Source organism: Nicotiana sylvestris, chromosome 11 (assembly GCF_000393655.2).
Source record: "Nicotiana sylvestris chromosome 11, ASM39365v2, whole genome shotgun sequence".
Classification (NCBI taxonomy): Eukaryota; Viridiplantae; Streptophyta; class Magnoliopsida; order Solanales; family Solanaceae; genus Nicotiana; species Nicotiana sylvestris.
This window is the reverse complement of record NC_091067.1, coordinates 14,716,581-14,732,438: the sequence shown is the minus strand read 5'-3', so window position 1 is coordinate 14,732,438 and position 15,858 is coordinate 14,716,581. Positions and strand designations below refer to the sequence as shown.

Genomic DNA, 15,858 nt, shown 5'->3' with positions numbered 1-15,858 from the left:
TAATCTCAATAACTCCCAAATATTGTAGTTTTCTACTGTTTAATCTGTTTTGGAATATAAAGATAGAGGGTTGAGTTGTTCTGATATAGTTAAAAGGAACAAAACAATTGGGAGAGTTTGTCGGGAGGGCCAAAACATTTTTTTTTACTGATTTTTTTTTTAATTTTATTGATATTGTAGTGTATTATTGTTAATGTGAAATTAGTTATATGTAGTGTATCTAATTAATTAGAAAAAATATTTATATTTGTGATTTAATCTACCTTTAAAATTAATTTTTGTATGCATATATGAAAGTTATTCTTCTACAAAAAAAAATCAATGAAGTATTTTTAAAAAAAAATTATATTACCGCGCATAATATCACTAGTAATGTTATAAAGGAGGAGTTAGTAGTCTCTGGTTTTTCCCTCAGCTTCTAGGGGACACGTACAACCCAAAACTGGAAACGATGTATGTAAAGCAAGTGCAATATTTATAATCTCAAGGGGAATATATGTAAAAGAAACCACAAAGAGATAACACCAGTAAGCAGAAAGCTTAAAAAAATTCACCACCACAAGTTCTTAAGGAAATATCCATTAAAAGATTGTCATAGAAACATATAAGAAACCAACTACGAAGTTCTCAAAGCTGAAGAAAAATGAAATTGTCTAAATACTAGTTGGTAGTAACATCTTGTCACCAGCTCATATCCCACAACAAAGGCATCACTCCATCTGTGTAAAAAAAAAAAAAAAAGCAACCAAAATAGTTTATCAGGAAAACATTCTAAATAAGCATGTTCAACACGTACAATAATCAGAAGTAAAGAGAAGGCTGCCAAATGGCTCTGATCTATAGTACCAGAACCTATTTGATTGGATTTAAAGAACCGAATTTGAGCACAACTTTAGTTGAAGGGGGAAAGTTAAGTTACTGAATATAGTACCTTCTGCCGTTTTGCTTGTGCAACATCATTTTGTTGAGGAGAAGTCCCGACATCTTCATTGGCAAGCTGCACAAACAACATGCTTAGACTCGACTGCAAGCATAATGGAAGGAAGTAAACTTAAGTTTTGTAATAATACCCTCTGCCGTTTTGCATCTGATGGGCTTTGCGCACAATCATTTAGTTGACAAGAGGTCCCCACATCTTCGTTAGCAGGCTACACACACATAGATTAATCTTAGAATTAAAGTCGAGGGCTACACGGAATGCAAAGTCTATGCAGGCCGTGTAAGTATAGAGCAAAAGATAGCGAAAAGTTACACTTACTTCATCAGTTGATTCATGAACTTTTTTAGATCCAGAAGATACACCTTTCCCTGCATTCTCAGTGATATCTTTAGTTGCTCCAGGTGTAGCAGTTTCTTCTACATGGAGTTCAACACTGAGGAATTAGAAACTTCTCAAAATTTGTAAGAACATGATATATTTATGTTCTCAAAATTTTCAAGACCATATGTTATAGGCAAAGGTATACTCTATACATGCTAATTTCAAATTTGGGATACGCCCAAAAGTGGATTCAGAATTTGAAGGGTTTGAGTTTGGAGTGGGCTCAAATTTTGTTATATGTACTTATTTCGTGAACTTTGAAACACATATATAGGTTTTGAGCCAAAGTTACTGAGTTTAGACGAATCTGTAACTTAAGCACTACATCCACCTTGGATACGCCTCAATCTCGTCTATCTTTCTCTTCCTCCTATCGAGTAACACACCCCATACAAAAGAAAAACAAAATAATTAGTATAAGATGTAGAATTCCTAATTAATTACCATCGGTGTCTTTTGGCTGTTCTTTAGCCAATACTGTCTCCTCAAAAGAGCCGTCTTGATCCTTTCCGGATTTGCCTTCATTTTCTACATCAGATCTTTGATTCTGTATCTTCTTCTTACGATCATGTTCTTTCCCTTTCAAACCGAACATATACTGTAGAATTATACAAAAAGCAAGTTCAACGAATTATATATCCAAATTTGAGAATTCATTCCGGCAGAGAGTAAAATCTTCCCTCTATAGTACTGATGGGTTCAAAGTTGGAAAACAAATTATAATGAGCTCAAATCCATGTGGGGACAAATAAACAAGCATATGCTGATCGTGTTACTAGAATTAAAGTTAATTAGCAATGATCTAATTTCAGAATCAATAAAAAATTATTGCAGACATGAGCTAGTATATATCTCAGCATAAAGTAGTAACATTTGCTAGGTCAAATCAATCATATTTATATGAAAAACACAAGTGACTAAAAGGGAAAGAAATCGAATGACAAAATTAGATTTGGGAAGAATCAAACTCACCAAAATCCAATCACTGTCTTTCATTGTAAGAAAAATCACGAGCAAAAATCAGTGTCTCCTCTTGGCTGGTCAGCTGTTCCCTAGACAATTCAAAACAAATCAGTTCAAGCAGATATATATGGGAAGAAATAGTTGATGTTCATTATATCATAAGAGATCATTAAGAGTTCATATTTAAACGCATAAGCTATCATACCATATTAAGATATTAAGATCAACACAGCTAACAATTAAGTAACATTTAGTAAAACAAGAAAAGAAATGATGAATGTTAGTACAACCATGATGATTTTTTTTGGTTTAACCACTAGGATTCACTGACTCGACTAATTCACATTCGTGCTCCATGTGACCAATTTAAGGGGAGCAGAAACAAGGGTAAAGGAAATGTAAAAATCAAAAACAAAGACTTGACTTGAGGAATGCTAGAAATCAAAACTTTAAAAACACCAAAACAAAATTGAGAAAGAAATCAAGAATACTCTTATAAATCTGATGCTTTATCAAAACCTGGACGAGTTTCAGATAAATCCCACAAAAATTCATCACTCAAATCACTAAAATACAATTAAGATCACTGGGTTCTTCTTTAGTTAGAAATGTAACGCCTATAGAGATAGAATGGTTGAATGTGAACTCACCTTTTTGCAATATTGGTTTGTTGAGCATTGTCTTTACTTGAAACTTTATTTATACAAACTGAATGAAGGCTCCACTTTGACTCCCTCTAATCTATTTTGGATTCTGCACTATCTGGCACTACTCTATTTTGAATCAATAAATTCAGTGAACTTTACTTTGTTGTATAAATGAAATTACAAAACTATTTTTATACTATTAAAGTCGTTGAAGTTTACTTGTTGTATCAGTAAAGTCACAAATTTATGTTTTGTATCATTAAAATAATTATACTTATAAGTGTCAATTTCTTAAAACTTATTCATTAAAAAGTCAATTTTACACGTCCGTTAATTAAAACATATTTGGCTTGTCATAATCATATTTTAAACTATAAACAATTTAAAAGAATATTAAAAATAAGAAAGTTTGGAACTCAAAATTTTTTATTCAATTTTCAGTTTCAACCGGCTAAATGGGGTGTGTGTGTGTATATATATATATATATAATTTGGATACATTAGCTCCATCTTTATTTTAGTTAATTATATTTGTATATTTGAATATTTATTAATGTAATTTGCGTTTGCCATGAATAAAGGAAAAGAATAAAATTATTTCTTTTCCTATACCACCTATTCATTTAATTGCCTCTCCTGTGTGAGCTTTTTCCTTTTTAACAGCTTAAGCATCTAAAGTAGGAAAAATTATTAGATTGTGCTTCTCAATTGTTAATGAATTCGATGTGCAGATTAGGATAATGAGGATGGGCAGGAAAAGAAACAAATTAATGCATAGTACTAGTTAACAAGAATAATTACTTACTTTTAATGTGACATGATCATGTAAAAAATTCTTATACATTCTACTCCATTCACTTAATGCAAGTAATTCTAAGTAACCTATTATAACATGTTAAATTACAGTGTTACGCCATAATTTCACTCTTCCAGGATAGACGAAAGCAAGTTATGAATCTGTTCAAGTTGGTCGATCGATCCATCCTTTCTTTCCCTACATCCGACCGTAGATTAAACTTGATTGAAAGGAGGATGTGATTCTTCCTGTGATGCCATAAGTCGTTTTGATATAAAATTTTATCTTGTTTCAATTTTATTTATTATTCCTGATACAAAAGGAACCTTTTTCTTTCCTTGGTATAAAGAAAGATAAATAGATCTTACAAGATAGATCTCACCCTAGTGTTACCTAATTTTTTTCTACCACTAAATAAATCACTAGTTAAAAGGAAACAATTGAAGTTTCAACCAGTAACAAATACCATATATATAAAGTTTCCACAACCCACAAACTCAAAATTCTGGCCCTGCTTTTGAATTATGACCTAGTTTGATGACCACATTAATGACTTGAATAATTTCAGTATAGCATCCAAACGAAGAAAGAATACTTGCAAATATATGTATTATAACACATCCACTTTTGGCTTTCCTACTATATAATCTCAAGGCAATGCATGTAACAACATACGTCATGAAAAGACAATGCCAATGAACAGAAAGCTTAAAATCCTTTGTCATAAGTTTTTAAAGGGAGATCGATCCAGTAAAAGATCGTCACAAAACAGACAAGAAAATAACTACAAAGTTCCACAAAGCTGAAGAAAGATGAAAGTGTCTATTAGTAATTGGGAACATCTTGTCGCCAGCTGATACCCCAATACACAATATAGTAACAAAATAGGCTCCCACAACAAAGGCATCACTCCATCTGTGTCAAAAACAGCAACCAAAAGCTTTTAATCAGGAAGATATACTAAGTTAATAGGCACGTTCAGCACCTACCAATTATTAAAACGCAGATAAAGGAAATTTCTGATTTTTTACTTTCTTGAATCAAAAGTGTTGTACATAGTAGTGTATTTATCCGGTAACAATAAAAGGTGGAATCTCTTGAATACTCAAATGCCCATGAGCAGCCCATACTAGTGGATTTGTTTAATTTTGTCTGGTAATATGTACTACTTTTTGTTAAAAGTAGTGCCATATTCTTTCTTGCCGTTGGAGGATGTGGAGCATGTGGGAATATTGTCATATTCTGTCTGGTCATTTTCCCTTACTTTATCCACAAACCCATTCAACTTCCTAATATCCCCCCTCAAGTTGGAGGGGCTCGAAGAGACTCCCAACTTGCTAATTATCGAGTGATGAGCAGGCTCGTGGAGGGGTTTAGTAAATATATTTGCAAGCTGAGATGAGGATGGGACAAACGAGAGAGAGATGAGTCCGGCTACAAATTGTTGTCGGACAAAATGACAATCGAGCTCAACATATTTAGTGCGCTCGTGGAACACTGGATTTTTTGCAATGTGGATAGCTGCTTGATTGTCGGAGTGAATTGGGATTGGAAGAGATGGTGCTACTGATAGATTCTCCAATAGACGTACCAACCAAGTGATTTCAGCGACTACCCGACGCATCGATCGATACTCCGCTGCAGCGGATGAAAGGGAAACTGAGATTTGTTTCTTGGATTTCCAAGATATAGGTGAACCCCCAATATTTATGAAAAACCCGCTTACAGAACGACGAGAATTCGGGCATGATGCCCAATCCGAGTCACAAAAGGCAACTAGGTGAGAAGAGGCCTCAAATGTCATAAAAAGGCCTATCCCCGGGTTTCCTAAAAGGTATTTAAGGCATCTGATTGCAGCATAAAAATGAGGTCTTCAGGGGTCCTGCATGAATTGACTTAGATGTTGCACTGTGAATGATAAATCGGGTCGCATATGCGTTAAAAAATTTAACTTTCACAAAATTCTCCAGTATGTAGTTGGATCAACAAGAGGCTCCCCTGAATTGGCATGGAGTTTGCAGTTAGGGTCGAGTGGAGAAGATACTGGCTTTGAATCAATGCAGTCAAATTCTTGTAGCAAATCCAAGGTAAATTTTCTCTGACTAAGTATGAGTCAATTTGGTTCTCTGATTATCTCCATACCGAGAAAATTATGTGCATGGCCTAGATCCTTAATTCTAAACTCATAATTAAGAAACTCCTTTAGTCTGCTAAACTCATCAATATCATTCCCAGTAAGGAGTATATCATCAACGCATACAGCCACAATTGACACCTTAGATCCAGAATTCTTAAAAAATAAAGAGTAATCATTTATGGAATAAGAGTACCCTTTGAAATTCAAAGCTGCTGCGAGTCGAGCATACCATTGTCGAAAAACTTGACGCAATCCATAAAGAGATTTTTTTCAAAAGGTATACATGATTTGGTGAAGGTGGTTGCATACCAGCTGGAAATCTCATGTAAACTTCTTCTTGTAAATCTCCATGTAAGAACGCGTTGTTGACATCTAGTTGGAAAAGCTCCCAGTTTTTCTTAATTGCAATTGCCAATAAACATCGTATGGTTGTCATTTTCACCACTGGTGAAAATGTTTCATTGAAATCAATTCCTTCACGTTGAATGTCTCCCATAACCATCAGTCGTGCCTTTAGCCTTTCTACTCTTCCATTTGAATTATACTTTACCTTGTACACCCACTTACAAGGCAAAGCTTTCTTCCCTTTCGCCAACTCCACTACTTCCCAAGTCTTATTTTGTTCTAAAGGTGCAAATTCTGTAGCCATAGCTTCTAGCTACCTGGTTGTTTGGGAGATGTATGATCTGGAGGAGATTAATTATGTGTACTGATGCAGGGAGATAGAGTGTATGTGTTATTGACCGGAAACATGGGAGGATCAATCTGAGATGAAAAAGGAAAGATATGTTCATAAAAGATCACATTTCTAGACACAAAACACTTTTTAGATTGAAAGTCGAGCAATTTGTAACCCTTCTTTCCAAAAGGGTAACCCAAGAATACGCAACGCACAGATCTAGGATCTAATTTAGACATGTGATAGAGTGGAAGCATAGCATAAACAACCAAAGACTCTTAAAGAAGAATAATCAGGCAACTTTCCAAACAACTTCTCATAAGGTGTTTTTGAATGTATAACTTTGGAGGGAAACCTATTAATAAGAAACGTGGCTGTAAGAAGGCAATTTTCCCAATAGGAAACTGGCAAACGTAATTGAAAAAGAAGGGCTCTACATGTTTCAAGTAAGTGTCTATGTTTCCTCTCTACAACCCCATTTTGTTGAGGGGTAGCCACACAGGTTGTTTGGTGGATAATCCCTTGTGAAGAAAAAAAATGCGATGTTGAGTTGCTAGAACTTAGCTCAAAAGCATTATTCGACCTTACTATTCTAACTTTTGTGTTAAATTGTCTTTCAACCATTTCCAAAAAAAACTTGAGAATGGTGAAGGCATTACTTTTGGTACTAAGAAGGTATGTCCAAGTTCCTCTACTGTAGTCATCAACTATAGTTAAAAAATACTTATACCCATCATGTGTGCTTTGTTTATAGGGTCCCCAAGTATCTACATGTATAAGCTCAAAAATAGAAGTAGAGGAGATTGCACTGGATTGAAATGGCAATTTAGTTTGCCTTGCTAGCTTACATACTTGACATGGATCATGTATTTGAGATAAAGAAGCATTTGGAATAACTAAAATTTTATTCATGTTTGAAAAAGGCATATGCCCCAAACGCTTGTGCCAAAGGCTTACATCAGTGGACCTTTAAGAAGACTAGGAACTAATTGGAAATTGCAACATTTACGGGCTTCTTAGAATTGAAGACTGAATTAGAAATTGCGGGATTACTGGGCTGCTTACAATTGACCTTAAACTGAGAAAAATCTTGATTTCTATCCTTAGAACTAGACTGACTAGACTTCAAAATGTATAGACCTTTCTTGACTTCACCAAGAACCCGAAGCCTCTTCATTGAAGGGCCCTGCATTATAACGCCATATGAAGAGAAAATTAGCAGACAATTAAATTGATTACACAACTTCTGAATAGAGAGTATGTTGTATCTAAAACTTGGAATATATAAGACATTTGAAAGAATGAGATTTGGAAAAACCCTGACATTTCCCCAATGGGTAACTTTTATCTTGTGTGAGTTAGGTAAGCTAATGTGTAAAGGTTTGTTTGCTGGCTTTATATTAAACATGATTGATGCATCATATGTCATGTGTTCTGATGCGCCTGAATATAAAATCCAGGTGAGGGAGTTGATTGAAGAAGAATAAGAAAAAGATTTGGAGTTGGGCAATGCTTTACCAGCACAGTTGGCAGACACTACGGCTTCAGAGTTTTGCTCGTTCTGACCAGCTTTGACCTGTTGAAGTAAGTTAAAAAGTTGATTAAGATGCTCCTGAGTTATAGACTTGTTACCTCCTTCAAAAATATTGACTGATTCTGATGGAATCTCTGATCTTGCATATGTTGCATTGTTGTGTGCGACTCCTTGATATTTCTTAGACTTGGTAAACTTAAAATCTGCAGGAAATCCTATAGCATTTTTCTGCTGTATGCCCAGGTTTCTTACAAAAACTGCATATCAGGTTGTTTTTCCTTCCCTCATTGCTTCCCTTCTGCTTACTTTCAAACTTTCCTCGTATTTGGTTTCCAAACTTGTTTGTGGTAAAGAAAGCAGACTCTCCCGGGTGTTGTGTGACATGAATCTCCCTTTGTTTTCCATTTTGAATGAGAAGTGAGTAGGCCTGATTCACGGTTGGGAGAGGAGACATCATTAAGATGTTACTTTTAACACTTGAATAAGCTTCATACAGTCCCATGAGGAACTGAATGAGCCTTCCATCTTGGTAAGATTTGAGTGACTTAGCTTTGCCACCACATGAGCATGTACAACTACAATGAACACAAGTGTTCAGGGTATCCAATTCATCCCAAATTTTCTTTACTTTTGTGTAGTACCCTGCTACATCTGATGAACCTTGAGTTAAATCACTTAACTCTTTTTGTAGTTGATATAGTTGAGCCCCATTACATTGGCCAAATCTGTCCTCCAATTCTGTCCAAAGATCCTTAGCAGTCTTTGAATAAATAGCACTCTCTACTATCTCCTTGGAGAGTGAGTTGAGCAGCCAAGAAATCACCATGTCATTGCACCGATTCCAGGCTTATGAAAGAGTTGAAGTGCCTGTTGGTTCAACAAAACTTCCATCAATGAAGCCTATTTTATTTTTAGCAGACAAAGCAATGAGAACTCCTCTTCTCCATCCAGCATATCTTTTTCCATCAAATATGGAATTTACCAAGAGCATCCCTGAAGAGTCGGAAGGGTGAAGGTAATAAGCGTGAGTGGAGTCAATCACAATAATACTCCCTGAATCAAGGGTAGAGGTCTCCTCTGTGGTAGATCCCATGATGAAGAAAGCAAGAAAGGAGATTGAGAATGAAAAATAAAAAAAATCCGCAGAAACCTAAAACATGAACACTGCTCTGATACCATATTAAAACGCAGAGATAAGGAAATTTCTGATTTTTTACTTTCTTGAATCAAAAGTGTTGTACATAGTAGTGTATTTACCCGGTAACAATAAAAGATGGAATCTCTTGAATACTCAAATGCCCATGAGCAGCCCATACTAGTGGATTTGTTTAATTTTGTCTGGTACTATGTACTACTTTTTGTTAAAAGTAGTGCCATATTCTTTCTTGCCGTTGGAGGATGTGGAGCATGTGGGAATATTGTCATATTCTGTCTGGTCATTTTCCCTTACTTTATCCACAAACCCATTCAACTTCCCAATACCAATACCATATTAAGATATAAACACAAAGCTGCAATCAAATGAATCTAGCTATTCCATATCCTCTGAAGTATCAGAACCTAATTGATTGTTTAACATATTGTTGAATATATAGTTCACTTGCATAGGAAAACTAAGGGAATATTCAAGTTAAAAGATACAACACTCCTATGTCAAAAGCAGGGCCGATCCGCCTATTATCCTAAATAGGGTAAAAATAATTTTTTTTTGTATATATAATCCTTCGACATAAGAGAAACTTCTAATGTAGTGGTAAAGGGGGTTTAAAAATTACTTATGTCGTAGTTCGAATCCCAAGTATGTCGTTCATGTATTTTTGTGAATCCCCTTTACCAGAATTCCTGGTTCCGCCACTGGTCAATGGATTTAAGGAGGACTTAGTGAGGCTGAAACTTGCTCTATTATTTTGATTGAAGTTGAGACAGTATGAAATTATGCCACTCTCTCATGTTACCTTGCTTTCTTCTTCCTTAAATTATAAGGTTCTAAATGGAAGCAACAGCCGGCATAATGGAATGGAAGAAAGCTTAAATTGTAATATAATATACCCTTTGTCGTTTTGTTGATGAGCTTTCAGCAAAATCAGCTGTTCGTCGATGAGATGTCCCAACATCTTCATTAGCAGGCTGCACAAACACGTCGATGCTTAGAATAAAAGCTGAGTCTAAATGCTAGTTGTGTAAGTATAGAGCAAAGATGGTTGTCAAAATCAGAAATGAATAGAGTTATCCATAAGTTTAACATTCAAGGTGCAAAATACACTTACTTCACCAGCTGATTCACGAGCATTTCTTGGTTCTATAATTGATGGTCCAGAAGATAGACCTAATATCCTTGAGTTGTCAACGACGTTATCAACAGTTGCACCTGCAGGTGTAGCAGCTTGAAGTTCACCACTGAGGAACATACTTCTCAAAAGTTGGCTAACTTCCGTTGGTACGCCACTTCCTGGTGGCAGTATTTGAGCTTCAGTTTGATCAGCTGTGGCAACTATGGGTCTAAGAAAGTATCTAGTGTATCTGACTCGTAGCATATTGGGTGCTTGTCTTCCTAATTAAGAATAAAGATCAGCAAATCATCTTTGAGAAATATTTTAAACCAAATTCAGGTATTCTATTTTGGATACTAGAATACCTCTTCTAGTTGTTAGTAAATCCAACTTAGCTCTTAACCTCTTTACAGCCACTGACACTTTTTTCCCTTGATTTAAAAAGAAGAAAAAAAACATACTTGATATTGAAACTGATATTTTTATTTTGTGTAATAAGCATTGACCAAGAGATGAGTTTAAATGGAGAAACATAGTCAGTGAGGATTCATATAGTTGACCCCGACTTGGGACTGTGACGTAGTTGTATGTGCTGAAATTTTGTTGCATGTGTTTCAAGGAAAGGGCCAATCAGTTTTATTATTTTGGTAAGGAAACAAGTATTTCCATTGGAAACTAATAAGTAATAATTTCACAAAGGAACTATATTATTTCATTTCTATTTATGGTGGACATAGAACTACGTGTTCATCTTACCTTGTTCATTTGCCAGCTAGATAGCGTACAGAAATAATGTCAAATCTTATGAACTACCTACCTAACGAACCTCCTATCATTTGTGTACCAACTTGCCTCTGGTGCAGCCGCGTACCATTATCATTTACTAAACCAGAGTTGATCAGCCTGTGTATTGTTGAGAGCAGCACAGAATAAAGTTCTTCCTGTTGACGGACAGAATGTTGGATTTACAAAGTTTAATTGTCAGATATAGATTTGATTTTAGTAGAGAAACAATGATGAGGCTACCTGGATGGACAGTGGTCCCGAGTCGGTTATATAGACTGCAGGGCCAGCATTAACTACGGCAGTACTCTGAACACGATAACAGACATGATCATATTAAGAGAAAAAATAATCCATTTAGTAGAAAGCAAAGTCTAATACCCCATTGTCACCCATTCGGACCCCCATCATTGTGCGGCCAAGTTCAAGAAAATATGCGCCTAGATTGTTAAACACTGTTCCGACTGTTGTCTGTGCATTTAACTGGGTTCCCTGGCGCACCCTCGGATCACTCATGTTCAGATTTTGCCGCATATCTCTTTCCAATTCCTATGCCAACAGAAAATTCAACCAGTCAAAAATGTTCAGCTGATCTTAGAACATTTGAAGGAATTGGAGAGCAGTTAATAAAACATAAGCAGGAGCAAGCACTTACAAGAAAGCGCTGTGCAGTTTGGCTAATAAGCATATCCCTAGTGGAAGACAGCAGTCTTGCTAATTGTTCTACTTCTGGAATTCCTTGTGAAGGAGTGAAAGTATTGGATGCACTTCCGAGTACCTCATTCGTATTGTTTTCTGTTCCTGATTATAGAAAATGACTTATCCACATACCTCCAAAGTGACAGGAAAACATAAAAGAGGGAGAGAAGTACTGACCGTTTATATTATATCCTCGTCTCATTCGGTTGAGATATCGTGACAAAGTTTCTATAGAGTTAGGGATTTCCTGCAACAACCAGACTATATTATACCATACTTCTGTACAATCTAAATAACAAATCCCAAGAAAATACTGTAATACTTTGAACGGCAGCGACAACCCCCTCAATATTACGTTTTTCAGAGGATGTATACACACATAAAGCATGTTGAGATATAAGAACTATAAGGACGGTCAAAATGATAAGATGCAAATGAAATTACCTGTTGAGTATTGGGAGAAATCCTATCAGTAGCACCTGAGGTAGAGCAAATAGAACAGGCAGGAGTAAGTAACAGCTAGCTCAAAATGGGCATTATTGAATTAACTGGATAGAAATGTAAAGATACGAAGTATAAATTTCTTCAGCTAGAATACAGAGAACTGATAATGAGCCGAAGGACAAAATGCATTAAGACAAAGTACCAAAATCACATGACCAGTAAACAGGAGTGGCTGGTGACACGTCTATCTTAGAACTTAGAAATGACAGAAAACTACCCATAGCTTATTAAATGGCTTTGAAATTTTCTACTTCACTTGCGATACAAAAAGAAACTAAAGAACAACTAATAAACAATTTATAATGGATATTTAGGAGGAGATTGTCTACACAACTTCTCAACCAACATCGTATTAAAGAAAGCTCATTAAACCTGGGCAACAGGGTGAATTACCAAAGGTTGACATGCTCTGGACGGTGCAAATCAGATGCAAAGTATCACCACTTTCAATATCTAATTAGCATTAAGTCTCTGATGGGGAAAGAAATAATAAGAGCAAAGAGACATAGCCTAAATCTCCTACATGTAAATGCATCAAATCATAAGGAAACTGCCACTTGATGTTTAAAGAAAACCATTTTTCTCAAAGGAGCACTAGCTACTTTGAGAAACTACTGCGGTAGTAATGCATTTTAGTTACATTATACTAAAGATGATCATATATAAAGTGAATAAAAAGGATACTGTATGAAGAAAGGAGGTCATCATCCTGTAAGACTTTTCCACAATAGATTAGACGCTGTTGTTCCATTGGCGTCCCTATCAAAAGAGACACCTGTTCTTTCAAGTTCCATACTTTCCTCTGCATGAAATCGCAAATAGAGATCAGCACATAACCAAGAACCCATTTTAGTGATTAAAAAAGTGAGGATGCATGCATAAACTATACATGTGGTTGTGCACGCAAAAATAGCATGGTTTAGTGTTAAACATGCACAATTAATGTATCGCACAAATTTCTTTTACTTAATGAAATAGGTAACACCTTAACAGTTCAGAAGTTAATATCAACAAACAAGTACCTGATTGCCAATGCGCAAATTGTGGGTTTGAGAATTCATAGTTTTTACTTTTATCTCAATCGTCGTATCAATACCTTCAGATTCATGGCCCTCAGAAGTTTCACCAGTGCGAGTCATTTCCTTTCAACACCTTACGCACCTGAAGCAGGTCAAGTTATAAGCTTTAGTGTTTCTCGATTGTTGTTTATGCGTTTAACATGCAGATCAAGATAACGGGGACTACCAGTTGACGATGAGATCCATCCTCAACATCAATATGAGAGCAGAAATTTACAATGAAGATGAAACAATTAACCGGCAACTGGTCTTAACCATACAGATGGAAAGTAACATTTATTCAAGATCGAGTTGCATTAACTTTAAGCTCTTACCATTATATGTACATACTATATGGAAATCTGTCATTACTTTAGAGCTTGTTAAGAATTCTAATGTCAACTTACAATGCACACATCCTAATGACTCGCAAATTATAACTGCCTGGGAAAATAATTAGAGACAAGGCGAAAAGATTACCACTAATGAAACACTAACAAGTAAGGAAGATGAATAGATATTACAGATCTTACAGCTTATGCAGCAACCCTAACTAAACTTATGTGCAAGGTATGTATGGTTAAAGCACACATATGGAAGTACAAACTCCAAAATAATGGAAACTGTTCAGAACTTGCAACAGCGGAATGCATGAAATTTGTACAGTTTGGTAGATGAATGAATTTTCCGTAATGAATAGCCTTGTGGAATCTAAATAAATCACTATCTAAAAGGAATTAATGAAGTTTCTTTACAAGAAACAAACTGACTATCTACCAATCTAAAGCCACTCAACATATTTTAATTTTTAACAGTGATCGCCTAGTTTGAGAATATTACATTGTAACAGGGATCAATTACTAGGTCACGCTCATTATTATATCACAAAGATCATGTAGAATTCAATATGATATATTTTATGCATTTTAAATTGAGAAGGTTACAATATCAGAACCACTAACAAAGTAACATTTTGAATACTCACAATAGTAAAATTGAAGGAAAGCTTCAAGATTACCAAACCTGCACAACAGTAAATATATCAGCTATATATCGTTAGCAAGTTATAAAGAAGAGAAGCTTTTGATTGGCACACATTAAACAATGGAATAGGTAAAGCTAAATTCAAATCCAACAATCAAGAAAACAACCAATAATGAATCAAAGTTATTTCATTCTATCATTTTCCATAGGATGCAACATGTGATGTGTGGGTTTGGCGCACATCACGATTCGAACCTTGACATAGACAACAACATGGTATTTAGGTGGAGAAGGGTAGAGGGGCGGGCACATATTTTTCGAACCTTGTGCTACTGCCCCTCGGGATATCTCTGTTACTAAAAATTGCTCAAGTTATATCAACTTGGGGTTCCTATCAGACTTAAGCACATGCATGATGCATTTTCATTCGTAAAATAATTTTCTTGAAGAACTCAACAAACTAAAATACCTAAAGCGAAAGTAGTTTTAAGTTTTAACACAGCCAGGATTGAAAAAATTCAGAGAAACACCCAAATTTTATCATCCAAATAAGGACATTCCCATATATGCGGTTTTTGATACATAAACTTAATCAAGACTTCAAGAACTCAAAAAAAAAGATTCAGAATATAGAAACCAATAAAACTAAAAATTAAGAAGCATTATCAAAAACCTGAAAACCCCCACAAAAATTCATCACTCAATTCACTGAAAAAACAAGGTAAAGTCACTGGGTAATTAACCTGAAAAAAGAGAAGAAACTTATGTAACGCCTAGAAGGAGAAAACAGTTGAATGTGAACAGCTATATATGAAGAAGGCCTACTCATTTTGTCTGATTTCTTTGTGAGCATTGTCTTTATTCCACTAATCTGTAATCCATTTTGGATTATGTTTGACTCTCTGTAATCCATTTTGGATTCTGCCTACTCTCACACTTCTTCAACTTCGTGGCAATTGAGGTTATATTTTGCAGTTTCACTTTTTTTTTCTTCGGAAAAGGGTCAAAAGTAGGGGTGTGCATGGACCTTAGTTCGGTTTTTATCAAGGTATTTTACCATATACCATATATGAAACTTTATTACCCTAAATGTGCATAATTTGTTAATTACCTGTCCAATCTACGTTTTACCTACAAATTTTGTACCATTCGATTATTAGGCATTAAAAGGGCAGAATATTCCCTAAAAAATGGGCTAAAATTAATAAGAGAATCTTGGTGTTAATTGATTCTACATTAAATTCAATTTTTAAAAAGGGAAAGGAGATTTCTCATCTGCGTATTTTTCTCTAGAACTACAATTCAAATTCTCGAGAAAAAAAAACGAACAATTCAAATTTTCGAGTTTCAACAACTCAAAGTTGAAAAAATCTGTTCTTTCATATATTTTCCATCATTGATAGCCATTAAAAAGCTTGAAAACTTTGAATTCAAATTTGGGTTTTCAAAAATCATTATTTGTTTGGATTGGGTGTTGTTGTAA

General features: G+C 35.2%; 2 protein-coding genes across 14 annotated transcripts; both read right to left on the bottom strand.

The window, feature by feature from the left end:
• Nucleotides 1–459: 459 nt before the first annotated feature.
• On the bottom strand, nucleotides 460–3,058 carry LOC104228904 (uncharacterized). Its single transcript, XM_009781458.2, has 7 exons — nucleotides 2,935–3,058; nucleotides 2,294–2,373; nucleotides 1,766–1,919; nucleotides 1,259–1,356; nucleotides 1,071–1,148; nucleotides 932–997; nucleotides 460–719 (listed from the first exon to the last, which is right to left on the bottom strand). Exons 2-7 carry the CDS (start codon nucleotides 2,315–2,317, stop codon nucleotides 711–713), a joined length of 429 nt encoding a protein of 142 aa, XP_009779760.1. The 5' UTR covers nucleotides 2,318–2,373; nucleotides 2,935–3,058; the 3' UTR covers nucleotides 460–710.
• A 4,369-nt stretch (nucleotides 3,059–7,427) lies between these two features.
• Nucleotides 7,428–15,360, bottom strand: LOC104228906 (ubiquitin-like domain-containing protein CIP73). Of its 13 annotated transcripts, none has more exons than XM_070162996.1 (16): nucleotides 15,119–15,360; nucleotides 14,377–14,414; nucleotides 13,356–13,494; nucleotides 13,018–13,135; nucleotides 12,706–12,786; nucleotides 12,274–12,308; nucleotides 12,007–12,076; nucleotides 11,786–11,931; nucleotides 11,512–11,679; nucleotides 11,374–11,439; nucleotides 11,165–11,288; nucleotides 10,713–10,778; nucleotides 10,345–10,628; nucleotides 10,127–10,204; nucleotides 8,062–9,070; nucleotides 7,428–7,729 (listed from the first exon to the last, which is right to left on the bottom strand). In XM_070162996.1, exons 3-15 carry the CDS (start codon nucleotides 13,470–13,472, stop codon nucleotides 9,056–9,058), a joined length of 1,368 nt encoding a protein of 455 aa, XP_070019097.1. In that variant the 5' UTR covers nucleotides 13,473–13,494; nucleotides 14,377–14,414; nucleotides 15,119–15,360; the 3' UTR covers nucleotides 7,428–7,729; nucleotides 8,062–9,055. The 13 variants fall into 13 exon arrangements, with proteins under 13 accessions (XP_070019097.1, XP_070019092.1, XP_070019095.1 ...); XM_070162991.1 differs by having other exon boundaries at nucleotides 8,062–8,944; XM_070162994.1 differs by having other exon boundaries at nucleotides 8,062–8,944; nucleotides 11,786–11,925.
• Nucleotides 15,361–15,858: the final 498 nt, after the last annotated feature.

What these genes read in the sequence shown, in the direction of transcription:
- LOC104228904 (XM_009781458.2), bottom strand. Translation starts at nt 2,317, where the DNA reads ATGAAAGACAGTGATTGGATTTTG. An exon ending in AAGACAGTGATTGGATTTTG is followed by an intron (nt 1,920 to 2,293) that starts GTGAGTTTGATT and finishes ATAATTCTACAG; the next exon opens with TATATGTTCGGTTTGAAAGG. An exon ending in TTCATGAATCAACTGATGAA is followed by an intron (nt 1,149 to 1,258) that starts GTAAGTGTAACT and finishes ATGTGTGTGTAG; the next exon opens with CCTGCTAACGAAGATGTGGG.
- LOC104228906 (XM_070162991.1), bottom strand. Translation starts at nt 13,472, where the DNA reads ATGACTCGCACTGGTGAAACTTCTGAGGGCCATGAATCTGAAGGTATT. An exon ending in ACGAGGATATAATATAAACG is followed by an intron (nt 11,932 to 12,006) that starts GTCAGTACTTCT and finishes TTCTATAATCAG; the next exon opens with GAACAGAAAACAATACGAAT. An exon ending in AAACTGCACAGCGCTTTCTT is followed by an intron (nt 11,680 to 11,785) that starts GTAAGTGCTTGC and finishes CTGTTGGCATAG; the next exon opens with GAATTGGAAAGAGATATGCG.